The sequence below is a fragment of the Carassius auratus genome, chromosome 2 (genome assembly GCF_003368295.1).
Source record: "Carassius auratus strain Wakin chromosome 2, ASM336829v1, whole genome shotgun sequence".
NCBI lineage: Eukaryota > Metazoa > Chordata > Actinopteri > Cypriniformes > Cyprinidae > Carassius > Carassius auratus.
In genome coordinates this window covers 4714426-4735921 of record NC_039244.1, presented here as the reverse complement: position 1 = coordinate 4735921, position 21496 = coordinate 4714426, and the positions used below count along the sequence as shown (strand labels likewise).

The following is a 21496-nucleotide window of genomic DNA, read 5'->3' as shown; positions in this document are numbered from 1 at the left end:
AAGTCAAAAACATGACATGCTATCATCCTGAGAGAAAGTGTCATCAAAATCATTATAGATAATGATAGATTAAACATTTTGCCCCACAAATCAAGAACAAGGACCACCACTTCCCTCATCTTAGAATAGTATGTTTCAATTTTTACAACTAACTTTTGCCTGAAATAAATGTTGAAATAATAGGGGAATAAATTATAATTCTCAAGTTCTTCAACAGCTGGAAAGAAAAGTTCCTTTATTTACAAACCTTTGATAAATATAAAAACATTAACAAGTAATAGTAACCATTTACTAGTAACCTCTCAACCAGCAGTGGCTCCCTGACACACAAATAAGCTCCACCTGTTATATGGTTTTGAGGTGAAAAAATGAAAAGGAATGAAGCCAAAGTTCATTGTTAGGTGCTGGCCTCTGGTTAGCGGCAAAGGTCAGTGGAATTAAAAAAAAAAGGGATAGAGGAGGGGGATCAACTAGGGAACTGTTTGGCAAATTCTACAATGACTGCATATGGAGAATGTCAAGGGACGAAAACTAAAAATGTACAAATGTATATTTGTCTTTATGGACTTCATAGGATATTAGGTCAAATGTTGGAAAATGGAGTTAGCGGGTCATGTGGGGAAATTTAAAGGGTTACACTCCCACTCTGATACCTGGATGGCCAGTTGATTTGTGAGTATATTTCATTGTCCTTGTCTCTCCTGAGGGACCACTCACTCTGAGAGAGAGCTGCCAAGCTAAAGAACACAGAGGCCCAGACCAGACCAGTTATCACAATAACATCATCATGACATTCAGCACTATAACAAAACACACCCATAGCTTTACCAATCCTCAATGAGCCTTTGTGATTTCACAGATACTGTAAAACATCGGTCCACTTTTCTTTACCGTTTCCTCTTTTTTCTTGTATAGATATTTAGCTTCATATAAGATTCCTAAATTAGTCTGTCATCATTACTGCCTTAGTGGCCTTCATTTAAGTACGATATCATCAGTATGGACTTCTTTCTCTTCAAGGGTTGTTTAGAGTTTCAAAGATATGTAAAAATTCAGATAGAACACATGCACCTGTACTCGGATATAAAAGATAAGAAGTCTTTAAAAAAATATATTAAATTGGTCTCAAATAGTCACAATGACATACACAAACTGTGGTCAGTAAATCTGAAAGTACAAGTCACCTAGAGTCAACTAGTGTGTCCCTCAGTGTTTCAAAAGAAATGCATTGCTCTTCTCTACTAATCTTAAGATAGATTTTATGAATGCCAATTACTGTCATACTAAATAACGTGCATTTCTCATCCACTACTATGGGGAGACTAAGCTTTGAAAGTAGGTGACCATGCAGTATCTTTCAACCAAGCTTCAGAGTGAAATTCTTGATGTCCAGTGAACAGTTCTACATATTTCACCCCCGCTCACCAGCTCGCTGGCATGACTGTGAACCGGACTAAACACAAAAGCTGGTCTGTTTAATATTTATTACCTGGGCTATGTTCAAGATCTTCAGCATTATCTGAGTAATTTAAAAAAAACTTGCAGAGGTCCACCACTTTATTGGAAGATAGACGATGGCAACTGTTAACCCTGTTGCTTTTACTTACTTTATAGAATGATTTCCAAAAAGCAAAATTTTTTTAAATTAAGAGCAGAGATCTAGATTTTTCTTGATGAAAATCTCTTTTCTTTTCTTTTCTTATGAGAATTTTTGTAAATCAGTCTTGGTACCAATTAACTATCCAATTAACTTTGAGGCCTTCAATTTCCTTTAAAATAAATGTTAAAAAAGAGCAAGTCCCATTCTAACTTGTTGATTTTAAAGAAAGTATTCCAACACAGGAAGAAAATAACACATCAGTCAAAATCAGGGGCCTCTAACACATATTTTTTAAGATCCAGAACTCAGTAAACATACTTACCCCTGTCTGTTGAGGATATTTTGAGCTTGTTGCTCAATGAACAGGTCTCCAGGAGAGATGCCATATCGTGTTGGGGGTAATGAAGCTCTGCGTGCTGTCCTAGGAGAACTTGTGACAACAGCGACACCCCTCGTTGGTTGGGTTGTTGTTGTTTCTATGGGAACCGGAGCTTCCTGTGGGTGTGGTTTCGGACTTCGGTCAGGTGCTCGTCTGTAATTTTCCAAGTTCATTGCCCTCTCTCTCTCTCGCTCGAAATTAAAGCCTGATGGAGGAGAAGCAGGATTGGGGGTGGGGTCAGAAGGCATGAAGACCCGCCCTATCCCTGAACTGGTGTATTTAGACCTGCTACTGCTTCGGTCCCGCCCCTCACCCTGCTCTTGCATTGCCCTGCCTCTCATCCTGCTTTCACCACGTCCCCTGTCAGGAGGAGCCCCTTTGTCCGACAGGTCAGACTCTCTTCGTGCACGCGTGTAGCGTGGTGTGTAATCCAGATCCACCTCCTGGTCGAGGAGGATTCCATAACGTTCTGATAACTGTCGCCGACGTTCAGCTTTGTAACGCGCAATCCGCTCTGCTTTAGAGCTGAGGCTGGCTGCATCAGAGACTGCTGGGGTAGGGCCGACTGGTTCAGGATTGGTGGACGACTGTGGATCTGGATGTGAACGAGCTCTGGAATGCCGCTCTCGAGCTTCTATCTCATCACAGCTATAGCGCCGTACTGTAATGTAACAAATAGAGAGTGAGTAGGGATCAACAAAATTCTACAATTATTTGGGCACAAGATATGACCTAAGCTTCTTGTTCAGTGTAAATCTAGGGGAATTTTTTTCCCTGCATTCCAATGTTAAAGGAGATTTGTCAAAATAATAGTATAAAAAATATCAAGTCATTGTGATTCTTGTCTTAGCTAGTATATCGTCTGCTGTCGTGACCTACCCACAATTCCTGGATCCCTGGTATCTGAAGCACGTGTATAGCGTGGTGTGTCCTCCTCCAGAAGTCGGTTGGTCACCAGGCCAGCTGTTTGTTGCATGCTTGTAGTAAGAGCAGGTGGAAAATCAGCCTCAATCACCTCTAACCTTTGTGCGATTCTCTCTTTCCTGTATAAGAAGCCATTATAGCCAGTGTTGGGGGTAGCGCAACATTGTGGAAGACAGAGAGTCTAATCCTGACAGTGCTTTTCATGAATAAATCATGTAAAATAAGTTACTTATAAATGGAGAATTGTATTTTCAAATGTAACATTTCTCAACACTTCTACCCGCTTACGTTGCATTCGAAGTACTACACATTTTAACGGTTCATGCATTTCATGGGAATCAAACCCATGACCTTTAGCTAGTGCAAAGTTCAACTGTTTAAGCTTTAGGGATGCCTTATTAATTTTAATCCATAGAAAACATGTGCTAGTCCAAATGTACCTGTTCATTTCTGGATTACTTCTTATAGAGGTTTCAAATTGCTTCCTTAGCTCTGAAACTTAAAGACAAGTGTTTTAGTAAATATTCAACTACTTTACTTAAGCCAAAAATCCCTATTGTTCAACGTTTCAAGCACATTGTTATCTTAGCATTTCTCACCTTTGGGCAGTACAGCAAGGATGTTAGCATCAATTTCTGCTGTACTCTTAACCAGTGAGGTCCTGTCATCCACACCAAAGCTGTAAGAATACAGAGTGCATGATTCAAAACAACAGTGCTTTAGTAAATGTGGTAATTTCAATAGATTTAATGTTAATGTTTTAACATTTGATTGGTTAATGTTAGGAATAACAGTTTATCTATCTCTGTCGCTGATGAGGGATTCACATGTGATAAATGCAGGGAAACAGTTAGGCTGACAGAGAAGATTTCAGAATTAGAGACACGCATCCAAACTTTAATTGAGGACAGTAAGAATGTTAGGGCTCTAGACATGGCTTTGGATGCGTCTAGCTCAGGGATTCCTGTACATTGTCCGGTTCCAGCAGAGCCCCTGCAGCAGGGCAACTGGGTGACGGTGAGGCAGCGTAGTCGTGGGTCAAAACACCGCTCTTCTGTTCCGATCAAAACATTAAACAGGTTCTCCCCACTCAGTGATGCACCCACTGAGAAACCTGATGAAAGTGCTCTAGTTATTGGCGATTCTATTGTACGGAACGTGAATATAGAGACACCAGCCACCATAGTCAAATGTTTACCGGGAGCCAGAGCGCCTGACATCTTGGCAAATTTAAAAGTGCTGGCTAATGCTAAACGTAAATACAGTAAGATTGTTATTCATGCCGGCGCTAATGATGTTCGACTTCGCCAGTCGGAGATCACTAAAAATAACTTTAAAGAGGTGTGTGAACTTGCAAGCACGATGTCAGACACTGTAATACGCTCTGGTCCCCTCCCTGCTTACCGTGGTGATGAGATGCATAGCAGATTGTCATCACTCAATGGCTGGATGTCTAAGTGGTGCCCACAGAATAACATAGGTTATATAGACAATTGGACGAGCTTTTGGGGCAGACCTGACCTGTTTAAAAGAGATGGTCTTCATCCCTCCTGGGGTGGCGCCACTCTTCTGTCTAGAAATATGGCAAATAGTCTTAGTGTTTATACTTGACTAACTGGGGCCCAGGTCAGGAAGCAGACAGACTGGCTAAACCGACCGTCTGCTAGCTGCCTCCCGTCACAGAGGTCAGTTAATTCTCAGCACATAGAGACTCTTTCACCTATATATCACACTATAGAGACTGTGTCTGTTCCACGAACTAGAAAATACAAAAAACGTCCAAACCAAGTTAAGGTTAACAATTTAATTGAGGTTCAACAAATAAAAAACAAATGCAATATGGATAAACAAATGATAAAGATTGGCTTATTGAATATCAGATCCATTTCTACGAAAACACTTTTTGTAAATAATATGATAACTGATCATAATATAGATGTGCTCTGCTTGACAGAAACCTGGCTAAAACCTGATGATTACATTATTTTAAATGAGTCCACCCCCCAAGATTATTGTTATAAACACGAGCCGCGTCTAAAAGGCAAAGGGGGAGGTGTTGCTTCAATTTATAATAACGTTTTCAGGATTTCTCAGAGGGCAGGCTTCAAGTATAACTCGTTTGAAGTAATGGTGCTTCATATAACATTATCCAGAGAAACCAATGTTAATGATAAATCCCCTGTTATGTTTGTACTGGCTACTGTATACAGGCCACCAGGGCACCATACAGACTTTATTAAAGAGTTTGGTGATTTTACATCCGAGTTAGTTCTGGCTGCAGATAAAGTCTTAATAGTTGGTGATTTTAATATCCATGTCGATAATGAAAAAGATGTATTGGGATCAGCATTTATAGACATTCTGAACTCTATTGGTGTTAGACAACACGTTTCAGGACCTACTCATTGTCGAAATCATACTCTAGATTTAATACTGTCACATGGAATTGATGTTGATAGTGTTGAAATTATTCAGCCAAGTGATGATATCTCAGATCATTATTTAGTTCTGTGTAAACTTCATATAGCCAAAATTGTAAATTCTACTTCTTGTTACAAGTATCGAAGAACCATCACTTCTACCACAAAAGACTGCTTTTTAAGTTATCTTCCTGATGTATCCGAATTCCTTAGCATATCCAAAACCTCAGAACAACTTGATGATGTAACAGAAACTATGGACTCTCTCTTTTCTAGCACTTTAAATACAGTTGCTCCTTTACGCTTAAGAAAGGTTAAGGAAAACAGTTTGACACCATGGTATAATGAGCATACTCGCACCCTAAAGAGAGCAGCCCGAAAAATGGAGCGCAGCTGGAGGAAAACAAAACTAGAGGTATTTCGTATTGCTTGGCGGGAAAGTAGCATATCCTACCGAAAAGCATTAAAAACTGCTAGATCTGATTACTTTTCTTCTCTTTTAGAAGAAAACAAACGTAACCCCAGGTATTTATTCAATACAGTGGCTAAATTAACGAAAAATAAAGCCTCAACAAGTGTTGACATTTCCCAACACCACAGCAGTAATGACTTTATGAACTACTTTACCTCTAAAATCGATACTATTAGAGATAAAATTGCAACCATTCAGCCGTCAGCTACAGTTTCGCATCAGACAGTGCACTATAGACCCCCTGAGGAACAGTTCCACTCATTCTCTACTATAGGAGAGGAAGAATTGTATAAACTTGTTAAATCATCTAAACTTACAACATGTATGTTAGACCCTATACCATCTAAGCTCTTAAAAGAGGTGCTTCCAGAAGTCATAGGTCCTCTTCTGACTATTATTAATTCCTCATTGTTATTAGGACATGTCCCCAAAACCTTCAAACTGGCTGTTATTAAGCCTCTCATAAAAAAGCCACAACTTGACCCCAGAGAACTTGTTAATTATAGACCAATCTCGAATCTCCCTTTTCTGTCCAAGATACTAGAAAAGGTGGTATCCTCACAATTATATTCCTTCTTAGAGAAAAATGGTATATGTGAGGATTTCCAGTCAGGATTTAGACCGTATCATAGTACTGAAACTGCTCTCCTTAGAGTTACAAATGATCTGCTCTTATCATCTGATCGTGGGTGTATCTCTCTATTAGTTTTATTGGATCTTAGTGCTGCGTTTGACACAATTGACCACAACATTCTTTTGCATAGACTTGAACACTTTGTTGGCATCAGTGGAAGTGCATTAGCATGGTTTAAATCGTACTTATATGACCGCCATCAGTTCGTAGCAGTGAATGAAGATGTATCATATCGATCACAAGTGCAGTATGGAGTACCTCAAGGCTCAGTTCTAGGGCCGCTACTCTTCACGCTTTATATGTTACCCTTGGGAGATATCATCAGGAAACATGGTGTTAGCTTTCACTGTTATGCTGATGATACACAGCTCTATATTTCCTCGCAGCCCGGTGAAACACACCAATTTGAAAAACTAATGGAATGCATAGTCAATATAAAAAATTGGATGACGAGTAATTTCTTACTGCTAAATTCAGAAAAAACAGAGGTGTTAATCATAGGGCCTAAAAACTCTACTTGTAATAACCTAGAACACTGTCTAAGACTTGATGGTTGCTCTGTCAATTCTTCGTCATCAGTTAGGAACCTAGGTGTGCTACTTGATCGCAATCTTTCCTTAGAAAGCCACGTTTCTAGCATTTGTAAAACTGCATTTTTCCATCTCAAAAATCTAAATTACGGCCTATGCTCTCAATGTCAAATGCAGAAATGTTAATCCATGCATTTATGACTTCAAGGTTAGACTACTGTAATGCTTTATTGGGTGGTTGTTCTGCACGCTTGGTAAACAAACTACAGCTAGTCCAAAATGCAGCAGCAAGAGTTCTTACTAGAACCAGGAAGTATGACCATATTAGCCCGGTCCTGTCCACACTGCACTGGCTCCCTATCAAACATCGTATAGATTTTAAAATATTGCTTATTACTTATAAAGCCCTGAATGGTTTAGCACCTCAGTATTTGAATGAGCTCCTTTTACATTATACTCCTCTACGTCCGCTACGTTCTCAAAACTCAGGCAATTTGATAATACCTAGAATATCAAAATCAACTGCGGGCGGCAGATCCTTTTCCTATTTGGCGCCTAAACTCTGGAATAACCTACCTAACATTGTTCGGGAGGCAGACACACTCTTGCAGTTTAAATCTAGATTAAAGACCCATCTCTTTAACCTGGCATACACATAACATACTAATATGCTTTTAATATCCAAATCCGTTAAAGGATTTTTAGGCTGCATTAATTAGGTAAACCGGAAACACTTCACATAACACCGTACTTTCTACATCATTAGAAGAATGGCATCTACGCTAATATTTGTCTGTTTCTCTCTTGTTCCGAGGTCACCATGGCCACCAGATCCAGTCTGTGTCCAGATCAGAGGGTCACTGCAGTCACCCGGATCCAGTACGTATCCAGACCAGATGGTGGATCAGCACCTAGAAAGGACCTCTACTGCCCTGAAAGACAGCGGAGACCAGGACAACTAGAGCCCCAGATACAGATCCCCTGTAAAGACCTTGTCTCAGAGGAGCACCAGGACAAGACCACAGGAAACAGATGATTCTTCTGCACAATCTGACTTTGCTGCAGCCTGGAATTGAACTACTGGTTTCGTCTGGTCAGAGGAGAACTGGCCCCCCAACTGAGCCTGGTTTCTCCCAAGGTTTTTTTCTCCATTCTGTCACCGATGGAGTTTCGGTTCCTTGCCGCTGTCGCCTCTGGCTTGCTTAGTTGGGGTCACTTCATCTACAGCGATATCGTTGACTTGATTGCAAATTAAAACAGACACTATTTCAACTGAACAGAGATGACATCAATGAATTCAATGATGAACTGCCTTTAACTATCATTTTGCATTATTGAGACACTGTTTTCCAAATGAATGTTGTTCAGTGCTTTGGCGCAATGTATTTTGTTTAAAGCACTATATAAATAAAGGTGATTGATTGATTGAATGTTGTTCTAGGATCAACAAGGCATGGACCCAGGAACATGTCCTACTTGGCGCATCCAGTATATGCACTGCCTGCTTGTCTATGACTCCAACCTGACTCAATATATTCACTTTTCCAACACCTGCACACCTTATAAGAATTTAATTTGGCACAGAGTGCCTCCAAAATTTTACACTGGCAGGTCAAGAGCAACCTTTCCAATGTGTTCCCGTGTGAAAATGCTGAATTAGCTTTCAGGATCTTGAACGTTTACTTGAATCTGACCAGAGGAATAGATTAGCTGCTAAGGTATTTATACATCTAGAGTTCCCTTCACCCTGGTACCAGTCCTGCCAGCCCAAACAGCACACTCCAATTACTCCTGTTTACAGCAAACCCGTTGCTACACATGCTGCTATGCAAAATAATTTCAAAAGCAGGGCAGCAGAACTCTAATAAGAGCTTAAACTAATTTAGACTGCATTCGCAGAAACTTTTCAGACACACCCAAAATGGAAACAATGCATGGATGGATAACTGCCTCTGTACAACTGCAGTATTGAACATTAATGCATACCAAAGTGTAATGGCTATTACAACACTGATTAATTTAAAAACAAGCAGTGACTAACCAGCTTAAATGTGTCCAGAAAGAATGTGGTGGAATTAAATGCTACTGTAATGTGGTCAACAAATCTCACACTACATCATCACCATTCTATAAAGCCCTTGTAACATGTAGCAACCAATCAGAATCAAGAAATTAGCTTAATTTAATTTTAAATTAAAATTGAACAAAATTATATTTTACTAATACTGTAAATAAACATACAAATTCTGACTAGATTTCTGACTTCAGATTTTTGTTAAATACTGGTTGAATTTGTGTAAGTGACTAAAACATGTCTTTTTTCTATATTGTGTTATATTGAGGACACCAGGATGACAGAAGTTTTGATTTATTTTGAACACAAAGATGTCAAGAGCAAATTCTTCTCTTTCAACAGTTTAACCAATGGAAACAACAAAAGATAACATGCATACACCCACACATACACACTCTGGGTCTGTGATGATAAAAGCAGACTATGCCTCCCCTTCTCCTACAGCAATGTCTTTTTCGTTGGCCAGGACTCTGCACAATATATTGATTCTTAAATCACAGTTACTGACCAAAGTATCCAAAATATCTATCCCTTCATTTAGCTCAAAATGTGCAAGACAACACACAATCAATGTCCTAAAGTCCATAGTGCAAAAAAAAGCATCTTATTAACTGCATTTAGTGCAAAGTATTAAAGAAGATAAAGAGATTGATTCCGTATTTAATTTAACTAATGGGATCAGCTTTAAAACAAAAAGAAGAAAGGTTGGGTCATAAAAAGTCTTTAAAATTGAGAGATGAATGGATTCTGACCTTATTGCTCTTTTCGTCAGTAGTGCAGGGCTGTAGAGCTTAGCAGAAGCTTCACCAACAAAGCCTGTGAAAAGAAACAAGGCAAACTCTTAAAAATGTGCATTTGTTTTTAAAACTTAATAAGAAAATATCTGTCTGAAATTCTGTTATGCATTGCCCAAATCTATCCGAAAGACAAAAAATAAAATGGACCATAAAGGCCTGTTCCCACTAAGAACTATAACCACCCAAGTTTAAAGATCTTGAGCATTTAAAGTAGCAGACTATAAAACTGCAGCGCATACTTCTAATAAACATATCATTATCAACACTAATATAGTTATAATAACAGATTTTGTTCTTGGTGTGAATGGGCCTTTTAAAGCACAAACCGAATTTTTCAGTTCAACTTGAATACTTTTGTGTACTTAAAATGTAATGTAATGTTGCTTACAGTGACGTTAAGCAACCCAAGTTCAGGAAAGATACAAACTTATTTTAGACAAAACATGAAATGGAACATTTCTCCAGAAATATGCAACCTGTTGCCAACAACCACAAAAATTTCAACCACATTCCATCTTGACTTCATGTATTGGCCATTTAAACCCATAATGTTTTTAACCCTGTTGTACGGACAAGCTCGAATTACTGTGTTTAACGTCCTCCAGCATGGGTCGGCTGATAAATTTACCCCCTCCAAATAGAGTACCTGGGCTGAGGACTGATCACTTTAAGAATGAGTGGAGAAGAAAAGTTTCCATCCCAGAGTTGCCTGAGAATCAAGATGCGGACAGCCAAAAAATGAGCAGAGGGGAGACTAGAAGAACAAGGCATTTGATAAAAATACTAGTTGGGGAGATCAGGGTAAAAAATAGACCATGCTCAAAGGTCCACGCTCCTTAAAACACACGTAGTTCACAGCACAGAAAAACAGAACGTCCAGTAAACCACTTTTACGCAATCTGCATGAAAGATTTCATGATCTGAAGTGTAGATAGCAAAACACGTCCTGCCATTAGCCCATTTTGACACAGTGTTGACATACAGTCTGGGGTCATTTCATGGTGAACAGTACAATCAGAGAGACAGCTGCAGGCAAAGAGATTCGACGTCAAATCCATTGCAATTGTGAAACTTTGGGGTCACAAAATTAATCGCAAACACACAGAAATCATCTTAGACTGAGACATTTAAAGTTATTACTGTTCCACTTCAATGAGACTTGATTAAAGTTAAGCAGCTGACCAACAAGTTTCTCAATGGCTGATGTTCATACTGCTATCAAAAATAGAGTAAAATATTATTACAACTTCAAATGACCATTTTCTATTTTAATATATTTTAAAATGTAATTTCTTTTGTGATGCAATGCTGAATTTTCAGTCTTGAGTGTCAGTCAGGATCCTTCAGAAATCATTCTAATATACTGATTTGCAGATCAGATCGAGAAACATGCTGACTTAATATTTTATTTTATGATATATTTTGTGCCAAATTCAATGATTAATAGAAAGAACAAAATAACAGCATTTATTTGAAATATAACTTTTTTATGGAACCTTGGTTAATAATTATTAATTAACCTTTTTTTATTTTATTTATCTTAACATAAACTTTTGAAAGGCAGTGTACAATATTGCTGCAAATTAAATTAATTTGACACAATATTTACTTAAAATTAAAAAAGAATGAACTGTTCCCACAGAAGACTTAAGCTAATAACCTCAAAAAGACTATGCTTTATGATTAATTGTCTGATATACACGTTAAAGGTTGGTTGATTTTGGTTGCATATGGATGTATGCAATTATATGTTTATTAATTTACGTTGTTTAATTGTGCTTGTCACTATTAACCCTTTTACACATTATTTACTCAAGTTCCACAAAAAAAAATGCATACTTTGCATCTGGTAATCTCAGCTGACAAGGAGACACTGACATTGTCTTTTAGATTTTCTAAACACCACTTCGATCTATTTGGCATGAGTCATCAGCTGATTCAGACAATCTCACTGTGGTCAAATCAGTCTGGCAGGACTATCATTAATCACTTCTGAAGTACAAAGCAACCTTTAGCAGCACACCACAATAATTCAGTCAACTTCTGATCAATGATCAATCTTCATTCTCAGGAGAACAAAAGCAGAGCAAGAGTAATATACTTCTATTTCGTTCAGCTATTTAAAAAAAAATCCAGGATCACATAATATTAAACCGATTTAACCAAATCCATTCATAAATCAAACAACTTCACACAATTTTACTCAAATTCCCATAAATCAACCTCACTGCCTGGTTACAGTAAGAGTTCAACACTTACCTTGACTACACTGTGTGATGTGGTTGAGATAGTTAGTAATCCACGGGTTATGAAACATGTTGGAATGAAAAGGAAAGAAGAAAACGGAGGAAATAGAGGAAAAGAACAGACAGTCCTGATCACAGGCTCAGACAGAAGAATAAAAGAGCAGGAGAGAGAGAGAGGGATCGCAACGGACAGACTCGATGTGATGGAAACGCACAGAGGCAAAACTGGAGGGGCTAAGCAAACACATGGGAGGATGGAAGAGAGGGGGGGGGGTGCTAAAGCAGCTCACAGGCAGTAATCTGATTAGTTAAAGGCAGAAATTAACCTGGATGATAAAATTGGATTGTGGGAGCACGCTGGATTCCTGTACTTATGACACAAGTGCTGCTACATTTACACACACACGTCAGCAATCCAGGACATGAGTCACAAATACTTGGTGATGCAAAGATGATTTGCTAATTAAAAGACTTTTATTAGGTCTGACCTGCCTTTAACAGTGGTAGAGCATTGAATAAGCAGCACAAAAAGGTTCAATTCCCAGGGAACACACATACTGGCAAAAAAAAAAAATGTATAGCCTGAATGTCTATAATGTGAGTCGCTTTTTGAGTTTTTATGCTAACTGCTATGAGCATCTGGGTTCTACTTTTGTTGTGTTGCCAAAGAAGTTCAGGTTTAGCTGGTTAATATTGCATTACAATACTTGCTTTTTTTGGTGTTAACATTAAAAATTAATCAAGCAAACTGACTGGTAATTTTAAATGCAAAACAATTTTAAATTTTTTTAGAAGATTTTTGCCTAGTTTTAAGTCGCTATGTTTGATAACATTTCTGCCAGTGTTGCAGAAACAGTAAAACAAATACTTTAACTGAAAAAATATAAAATAAAATAAAAATATTAGATGAAAAACACTGGAAAATTGGCTTGAAACGTTGCCCATGCAAAAACTTTAAAAAATAATCAAATAAACTACTGTATATAGTACACAGAAAAATAAAAATGACAAAAACAACTCAATTAAAAAAAATACATAAAAATAAGTCATTTTAAACTATTAATAAAAATGATAAGTCTATAATATAAATATATAGCATATAAAATACAGTAATAACAAAATAGCATTGATTCCTGTTGTATCCAGCTGCATCTGGATCATGTGAAACCTTTGTCTGCACTCACATGTTCAAAGTTGACTTGTAAAGGGTCTCTATCAATCACATTGCCAATTCTTACTGAAAATTGAAAGAGCACCATATGTTGCAGCAAATCACTGTTAGTATAACATCTGTTCAGACAGAGAGAATGAAAGACTAACCATACATAATGCAACAAGCCAGTTACCTGATAAAAAAACAGGCATATGCCAGTACAGCCTAATAATACACCACAACTAGGTGTGAAAGTATTATAACAAGTTGACAGTGTCACAGTTTGCTCTAGAGGGCATACTGAGAGGAAAGGTCCTGTGGGGTTCACTAAATAACACGGAAAACTTAGTCATGACATGAGAAGGGGCTGAAGGAAACTATTAGCATGTTTATAGCTAGCTTACTGAACAACAACACAGCCACTTTTATTAGCACCTTGAATATTGTTAACAGTACGATGCACACTGTGCAAAGCAGGACTGCACATGGTAAACATGCAGTTTAGAAAGTTATCTGGATGGAAAAGTAGCAATAATTAGAATACAAATAGGTACAGCGTAATACCACTAAATCAACAAAAGAGTGTTTTTTATTTTCATAATTAACCCAAGTACATACATTTATTATCCAAATTTTGAATAAAGCTCTAACATATTAAAAAGTTTTTAAGAAAAGCCCAGCCATGTTAGCACGTGCACACACGTCCATCTTTCTGTCCGCTGTCTTACTGGACCACCCAAGCATTGCTGCCCTTAATAAGGTAATATGTGATGTGATTGGCTGAGAGGCCTCAAGGGGGAGTGGCTAACTTATGTTTATCCAGCTCTGCTGTGCAGGTGCTCTTCTCTTAACAACACTACCTCATCTATCATATTCCTTTCACTTCTTGAAGTCATATCTCTAGCGCTTCTTCTCCCTTAGCGTATTCTAGGATACACTCTGTATGATAAATACAATGTATACAAGATTTTGACATAGTTATGACATCTATTTTTCTTTCCTTGCCCTGACTAGAGATTTAGAAAGTACATTTAAGACCTAAAAATACACGCACAAATATCTAAAATCGATGCTTCTAACCCAAGGATTTATTTGTCAGCAGGGGCGGATCTACCGGGGTGGCATGGGGTGGCAAATGCCACCCTTAAAGAAACCCTTGCCACCCCAGCTGCCACCCCAGTTGGCAGCAACGAATTAAAAGTTATGGCCAATTTGAACATTTACGAGCGCAAATCTCCATTGTCCGACTGCAGTGAATGCGGCCAGCACGAGAAGACGAAAGAGTGGCAATAGACTATATTTTAAATTTGTTTGGAAAACTTTATGAGTGCGCGCGAATCGGAGTAGCGAGGAGACACAGGAGGAAAGAGGTAAAAATAATTTATCTGAGTCAGTTGAACACATTCATTTTTTTATGCCCATCTTGTCATTTCCATTCAGCATTTTTTTATGGGATATTCCAAAATGCACATAAAAATAGGTGGATGGAAACAGCTAATGTCACAAACTGTTCCCAGGTCTGTCAAATCTGTCAGGTCTGATATTAACTGTCAAAAGATTTTATTCAAAACCAAATGACTATATGTGAACAATGCTATTTACTTTAATTTTTACATAACTATAGTCTCAATCATTGTCTATTTTTATTTACCTAATGGAATTTTATGAGATATAACAAAGTTTGTTGAATAAAAAACAGCGGCGACCTCCATGAGCTAAGAAAAGGGAAATTTAAGCAATAGTTTCAAAGTGCCTTTACAGAATATTATGATATTAATGTTTATAATATTTCTTAATATGTCTTTAAGGTACATTTAGCAGATTAAAGCTGACACAAATACACAAATATACTGTGGTAAGCTGGGCTTAAACTTTAAAAATAAAATAAAATTGTAAATACATCAAGATAATATGAGTGCATTTTACAAGAAAATACTATTTAAGACATTTCTACTTCCATGTTTAATTCAATGTGTTATTTGCCATTTCTTAATTTGTAATTAATTGTGAAATTTACTAGATATATATATAGAGAGAGCTGTGTGATAAAATAATTAAATTTTGTGATGAAATACATCAGGCAATAGAGATTTAACATTTATAATCACATGTTGTGAGCCATGTTGAGTAATAGTATAATTTTATTTAATGCCATGTCAGCATCTGAGGTTATTTTCATGGCAAAATCTCAAATACAAAAATACAAATATCACATAAATACAATAAAAACCAAGCAATCAAACAAAACACAGCAAGCAGTATTACACAATATATTTTTTAATTAACATAAAATCTTACTAAATAAGTCCTTAAGTGAACTAACTTCATAAAAGAGCTTTCTACTTGCTTCAAAACCGAAGCCATATTCAAGCTACTTATAAGAGCATTTTAAAACATGTAGATATCTAGGTGTAGAAGATGCATATATTATGCTTTATCAAATAGAAATTAGATTTGATTTCTTATAGGAGAAGTCAATAATCACGCAATTTACCTTTAGCGTTTCAAAATAATGTCATCAAAAGCAATAAAAAAGGTCCCATTTATGGAAATATAAGAGTTATCCTAGTGGAAAATGGTCCAATCACTTCTGAAATCTTAGCAAAACTCCCTTTGGTACATTTAACCTGCAGTCACAGCACAGCCTGGAGGAGGAGTTCAGTCAGACTGCATTCTCTAGTCGTTCTGGTCTTCATCTTCTGCCTTTATTAGGACACAGAGAGCTCACTGGCAGCATGAGGTTTGTTTGAATTACTGCTGAACTACAGACTGCGCTGAGAACAAGCAGTCGAACATACCTTGCAGACAGCAGTCAGGTGTGGATCTCTAACCATCTCAAACACTACAGGCTAGACTTCCCAGATAGATAAAGTCCTGGATTGTAAATGGCTCTCTACTGGGACTTCTTTCAAATGTCTCATCATCACTCTATGTCCCATCCAAAAAACAGACAACAGTCTTTGCACTTTTCTGATAACCATGGTGTATGTTTGAAACAAGATACCTTATACTGTTTTTACGTATGGTTAATAGAATATCTGGAGAACCTACTATACCAAAATATTAAATATATAATCAGTGAACAATGCATCATGCAATACAGTATCCCAAAATGCAATGTGTTTGATTTGAACTTTACAGTAAATTAATCAGTGGTGACATCTTGCCTTCTCTTACTATACTGCCAAAATATATATATTATTTTTTTTTCATTATTATTTTTTTTTTTTACAAAAAACTAGATTGCAACAAAACAAATAGTATTTTTCAAGATAAATGGAACCCACCCACGGAATTAATTGCACAATACATTAAGTGCAAAAAATCTCATATGGTAATCTCAAATTTAACAAAGCCTTAAGATCATAACTGGACACCATTTACTGAATTATTCATTTACTACATTAATTATATTAAAGGACAAGAAATGCATTTCACATTTTTTATAGTTTATTTTTTATTTTTTACGATGATAACTGGATCCCATTTACTGAATTAATGATAATCATAGAATACTTTAACTACAGTATAGAGTGATATAAATGAATTAAAAGTTAAAATATATTTATATCAAATTAAAAGAAAATGCTAAATAAATAATTGTATTTTTGGGCAATACAAAAAATTACAAATCAAATATTAATCTCAAATTTAGAAAAATAAATGCATATTTAAAAGGCTATAAATGAATTAAATCACACAATATCATTGTTGTGGTAAAGGGTACAATATAAATCCAGTATTAATCTCACATTTAAAACAAATGCAAAAACAATTATAACTTATTTAAACAATTATAGCTGGACACCATTCACTGAAAATCATAAAATACATTAAAAGTAGTAAAAGATATAAGAAATAACCACATTTCAAAATAAAATAATAATGCAAAAATAATCTTATTTAAAACATTATAGCTGCCATTCACTGAATTATAATAATATTAACTGTATAAAAGGGTAATAATCTCAGAATATTTTTTTTTTTAATTATAAATAAATTAGATTATGTGTAAAAGATTAGGTGTGTATGTATAACTAAAGCAGTATACGGTGGATACTTTGCAGTACACTAGTAATTCAGTCCAAACACATCCTGCTCTCTGAGGTCTACAGAAGGTGAGGACTCACAATCTCTGCTCTTATAAGGTTGAGAAGAGTTTGAATCAGTCACAGGCCTCATCTCTCCAAGAAAGTTGTTCTTGGCTCACTTATGGGAAACAGCTGATCTTACGTCAACAACACTTTCTAAACAATATGTATTGCTAAAAATCCACCCAAGGCATGCATTCTGAACATCAGTTCATTTGAGCGGTTACATGAAAACCTGTGCTCTTCACTCCTCTTCTGTATCACAAATTCTTGAATCTCTCTTGTAATCCAAGAATCACCACAGACAGACACTCACATACACTTGTCAAACACAGCTGAAGTATAACAGGAAAGTGTAATCTGAAGTCTGTAAAGATAGATGGAGTTAGCCAAAGTTTTAATCTGTACTAAGGGGACATGTTTTGGCTGGCTAGCCTGACAGATGCTATAACTACATCATCTGCACACAGAAAGAATCTTTTACAACTGACTGCCATTCATAAATGGGTGTTTAATTCTGACATTTGCTTCCAGGGCATTACAAGCCTACAGCCCTACAACATCTAACTCCATCCACTACACAAATTCAACTTCTATTTGGAGAGATGTCAGGTTCTCATAAACCACAGCAGGGAAAGAACCTCAAAAGGACACAGACAGACTGTTGTGAGCTCCAAACAACACCAGCGGGAAATTTATGGATGAATTATATTCCAACTCTTGAATCAAATAGTGATACACTGAAGAGCTAATCTGATAAGAAATGCACATCCATACACACACACACACACACACACACACACCCACACGCAAGACATGGCTTCTATGCAAATCAAAACACAAATAGTTACAAAGTGCAGAATAGAATCTAAAATAGAATCTTTATCACCACATAACATTTAGATTTGTTTTTATGATTATTTCACTGCCTTTCAAAAGGGTGCTGTCAGAAAGACAGTCCAAACAGACGATAAAAAATATTAAAAAAACAAACAAACAAGAAATACACACCGAGTCCACATCACAATGAATATCATAAAATCAAAAAAAGTACATATTTTAAAAATCAGGGTTATACCATCTTAAAAAAAAAAAAATGACTGTAACACCAAGTAGAAACAATAATTACAGTATATAGAAATACAAAAAGAAAACAGAGAGGGTAAGTGTTGGAAATATATCTGACTGTTTGTTTTGACGGAGAGGGCAGGTGCGACTAATTCAACAGCTGCAATATCAGAGTCTGGCTCCAGGCCTCACACACACACACACACACACACACACACTACAAATGGAGCCATAGACTGTATGTAGGCTCCTTCCAGCCTCATCACCACAGTGACTGTGCAGACCACCGATTACATACAGTTTTTCAGAAGGTCCACATTTAGTCTGTTCATCAACACACATGCACTTCAGATACGTTCCCAGAATTGCAAACCATATTCAGAAACAACTTGACCAAGACCACATAATGGCTTCCCTTCACAAAGTATGAGCGGAACAAATGTGTGTGAATCATATGTAAAACTTAAACTGTTGCAACAGTTTTTGTCATTTTAGATAAAAGCATCTGCTAAATGAATCAATGTAAGTGTAATGTATAAAAAAAAACAGTTTTACAATGCCATTTACACAGAAATGTGAAGCTCAGTGGTCTTTTTGTTATTTATTTCTGAAGGATCATGTGACACTGAAGACTGGAATTGTGATGCTGAAAATTAAGCTTTGCATCACAGGAACAAATTACATTTTAAAATTTACAAACAGGTATTTTGAAATTGTAAAGATATTTCACAATATAGCTATTTTTGCTGTATTTTTATCAAATAAATAAAGAATTGGGGAGCAGAAGAGACTTTAAAAAGCATTATAAAATCTTACAGACCCCAAACGTTTTAATGGTAGTGTATCCTGCTTTTTTAACATTTCATTCATGCACATTGCCCAACACTGGCTCTAGACCAGTGCATGTTCTTTTTCACGAGGCAGGAGGTCATCTTCAGGGTACGGTTTCAGTCACTGAGGTTATGGAGTTCTAGCCGGTCTCATATTTAGTCTGTTGGACCAATCTTCATTTCTCTTGGATATTAGCATCTGAATCACAGATCGTGATGCACATATCTGACCCCAAAATATTGCAGAGTATACAGTCCAAATATTTGGAGAAAGGGAATTTGTGCACTGCCTCACAGTATCATGCATAAGCAAAATAACCAGTCATTAATATCTGACCTCAAAGACAATAGAAGCAAATACTGCTTGTTAGTAATGATCTGAGTGAACAGCAGCAGGTGGTTTTATCGAAGTGGTTGCATGCTCCTCTAGACATCGCAAACATAAACACACATGGGACGGCAGGCTTAGACATAACGGCATATGTTGGCACTGAACTCAGACACACTCCGGTTACAACTCTGCTGTTAGCAGCTGAATGTAGACTTCAGACGTAGCTTCAGATGACTTGAAGGCACAGCGAGTCCTGACCTTCACGTTTATGAGCAGCACAACAGGGCAGAGATCTCAATGTATCATGTCGATGTAAAATGTCAGTGTCAAGTAAAAGGTCCATTCAATTTGCCAACCCTTTGGTTTCATTAACGAATGTCAATGTAAATCAAACAACAAAACGGTTAATTAGACTTTTACATGATGTGAAGAAAATCTGAATGTTTCCTTTCTATGCAAAAATAGTGTTATAAGTGGGTGCCATGCAGTTGCTAGGGTGTAGGACATGACTAAGTTTGTTAGGTGGTTTCTTATTATAAAGTCTCTAATTCCTTGATATGGCTTAAAAATACCACTTAAAGAAACAGACTATAGTTTCTGACTGCTTTACAAGCATGAAATAATGTCATGTTGAGAGATCTAGAATACATTTTACAAACAAAGCAAAGTTAATCAAGTGTGTTTAATGACTCATTTCTTGGTGTAAATTAAAAAAAAGGATATGGTTTATATATATAATATTATAATTAAAAACAAAATAAATGTATATGATATATATATATATATATATATATATATATATATATATATATATATATATATATATATATACACACACAAATAAAAATAAATGTAAATAGCCAACTAAAATAATTTATTTATAAAGATATATTATATAAATTTATATACAATGTATAAATAATCACATAATATATTCTAAATATATTTACAAATATATAAATAAAATAAATAAATCAGCAAATAAATTAGTACATTAAAATGTGTAAATAAAACATACAAATAAACATTACTGACTTATTTCAGCTGTTGCACCAGACATCCTTTTTATTCTACTAACTACTCAAGCATATACTCAGGACTGCAGGATATCATAAACAACCAATGATACATCTATGCTGTCTTCCAAATCCAACCAGATAAAGGCATCTTACTAGACCAGATAAGTCATGATGCCTCTCTATCTCTGTGGACTGTGGTTTCAAACCCAGCCATTATGCTTCAGTAAAAATCCCAGCTCCTCTGTGACAAACTCCAATGCAAACTTCTTAAAACAAACCAGACAAACCAAGCAGGAAGTTACATCAGAATCTGCAGAACATTAAACAGTCATATAAGATTGCCAAGATATACCTGTTGAGCTGTAAGAGGACGTAGACGACACAATCACTGACATATGCTTCCCAACCTGTTCATTGTCCAGCAGGAGTGGATCAGGGTGGGATGGAGTCACAGGGGGATTACGCTATCATGGGTCTTAATAAAGCCGGCTCAGACCTAGGGCTTACTGCTACCGCCACACACAGAAGTACACGGAGAAACAAAAAGAAGATGGAAATGTTACTTACTGGTAGCTGCCTCCTAAGTTCATTGGTAGAGCCGAAACGCAACTAATTCCAAATGCAAATGTTTCCAAAGAGTATTTTGTATTAAGTGCAGGTCAGTTTGTAAATGATGAGAGGTGAAGAGATGGCAGGCAGATGTCCCACATACTGAACGAAAGGATGCTGATCCATGTGAAAGAAAGATGTCAAGGAATAATACTGTTGATGATAGACAGGAAGGAGGAAAAAGGGGGAGGGAAAGGGGAAAAGAGGGAGAAGAGGGGAAAAGATATTTGGAAGGGAGGAAATAAAGGGTGGGAAATAGGACACGGTGGACAATTAATGAAAACCACACAACAGAGGAGAAGATATCAGACAATTCCAA

The 21496-nt window shown here is 36.6% G+C and overlaps 1 protein-coding gene across 15 annotated transcripts in view; it reads right to left on the bottom strand.

Annotated features, from left to right (window-relative positions):
• The window catches only part of LOC113113450 (supervillin-like), a 46097-nt gene extending 25080 nt beyond the window's left edge, over positions 1-21017 (bottom strand). For 5 of the 15 annotated variants that reach the window (XR_003293594.1, XR_003293592.1, XM_026279675.1 and 2 more), the window contains exons 1-7: positions 12090-12301; positions 9786-9849; positions 3503-3582; positions 3344-3401; positions 2859-3022; positions 1923-2640; positions 654-737 (exon numbers count right to left, since the gene is read on the bottom strand). Coding sequence is in view for 13 of the 15 variants with exons in the window: in XM_026279675.1 (XP_026135460.1) it covers positions 654-737; positions 1923-2640; positions 2859-3022; positions 3344-3401; positions 3503-3582; positions 9786-9849; positions 12090-12147 (1226 nt within the window). In the remaining 2 variants the exon portion in view is untranslated. Of the gene's footprint in view, positions 1-653; positions 738-1922; positions 2641-2858; positions 3023-3343; positions 3402-3502; positions 3583-9785; positions 9850-12089; positions 12302-20920 lie in introns of those variants that run through there. The other 10 variants (XM_026279667.1, XM_026279641.1, XM_026279683.1 and 7 more) reach the window with 6 other exon arrangements.
• Between the last annotated feature and the right edge of the window lie 479 nt (positions 21018-21496).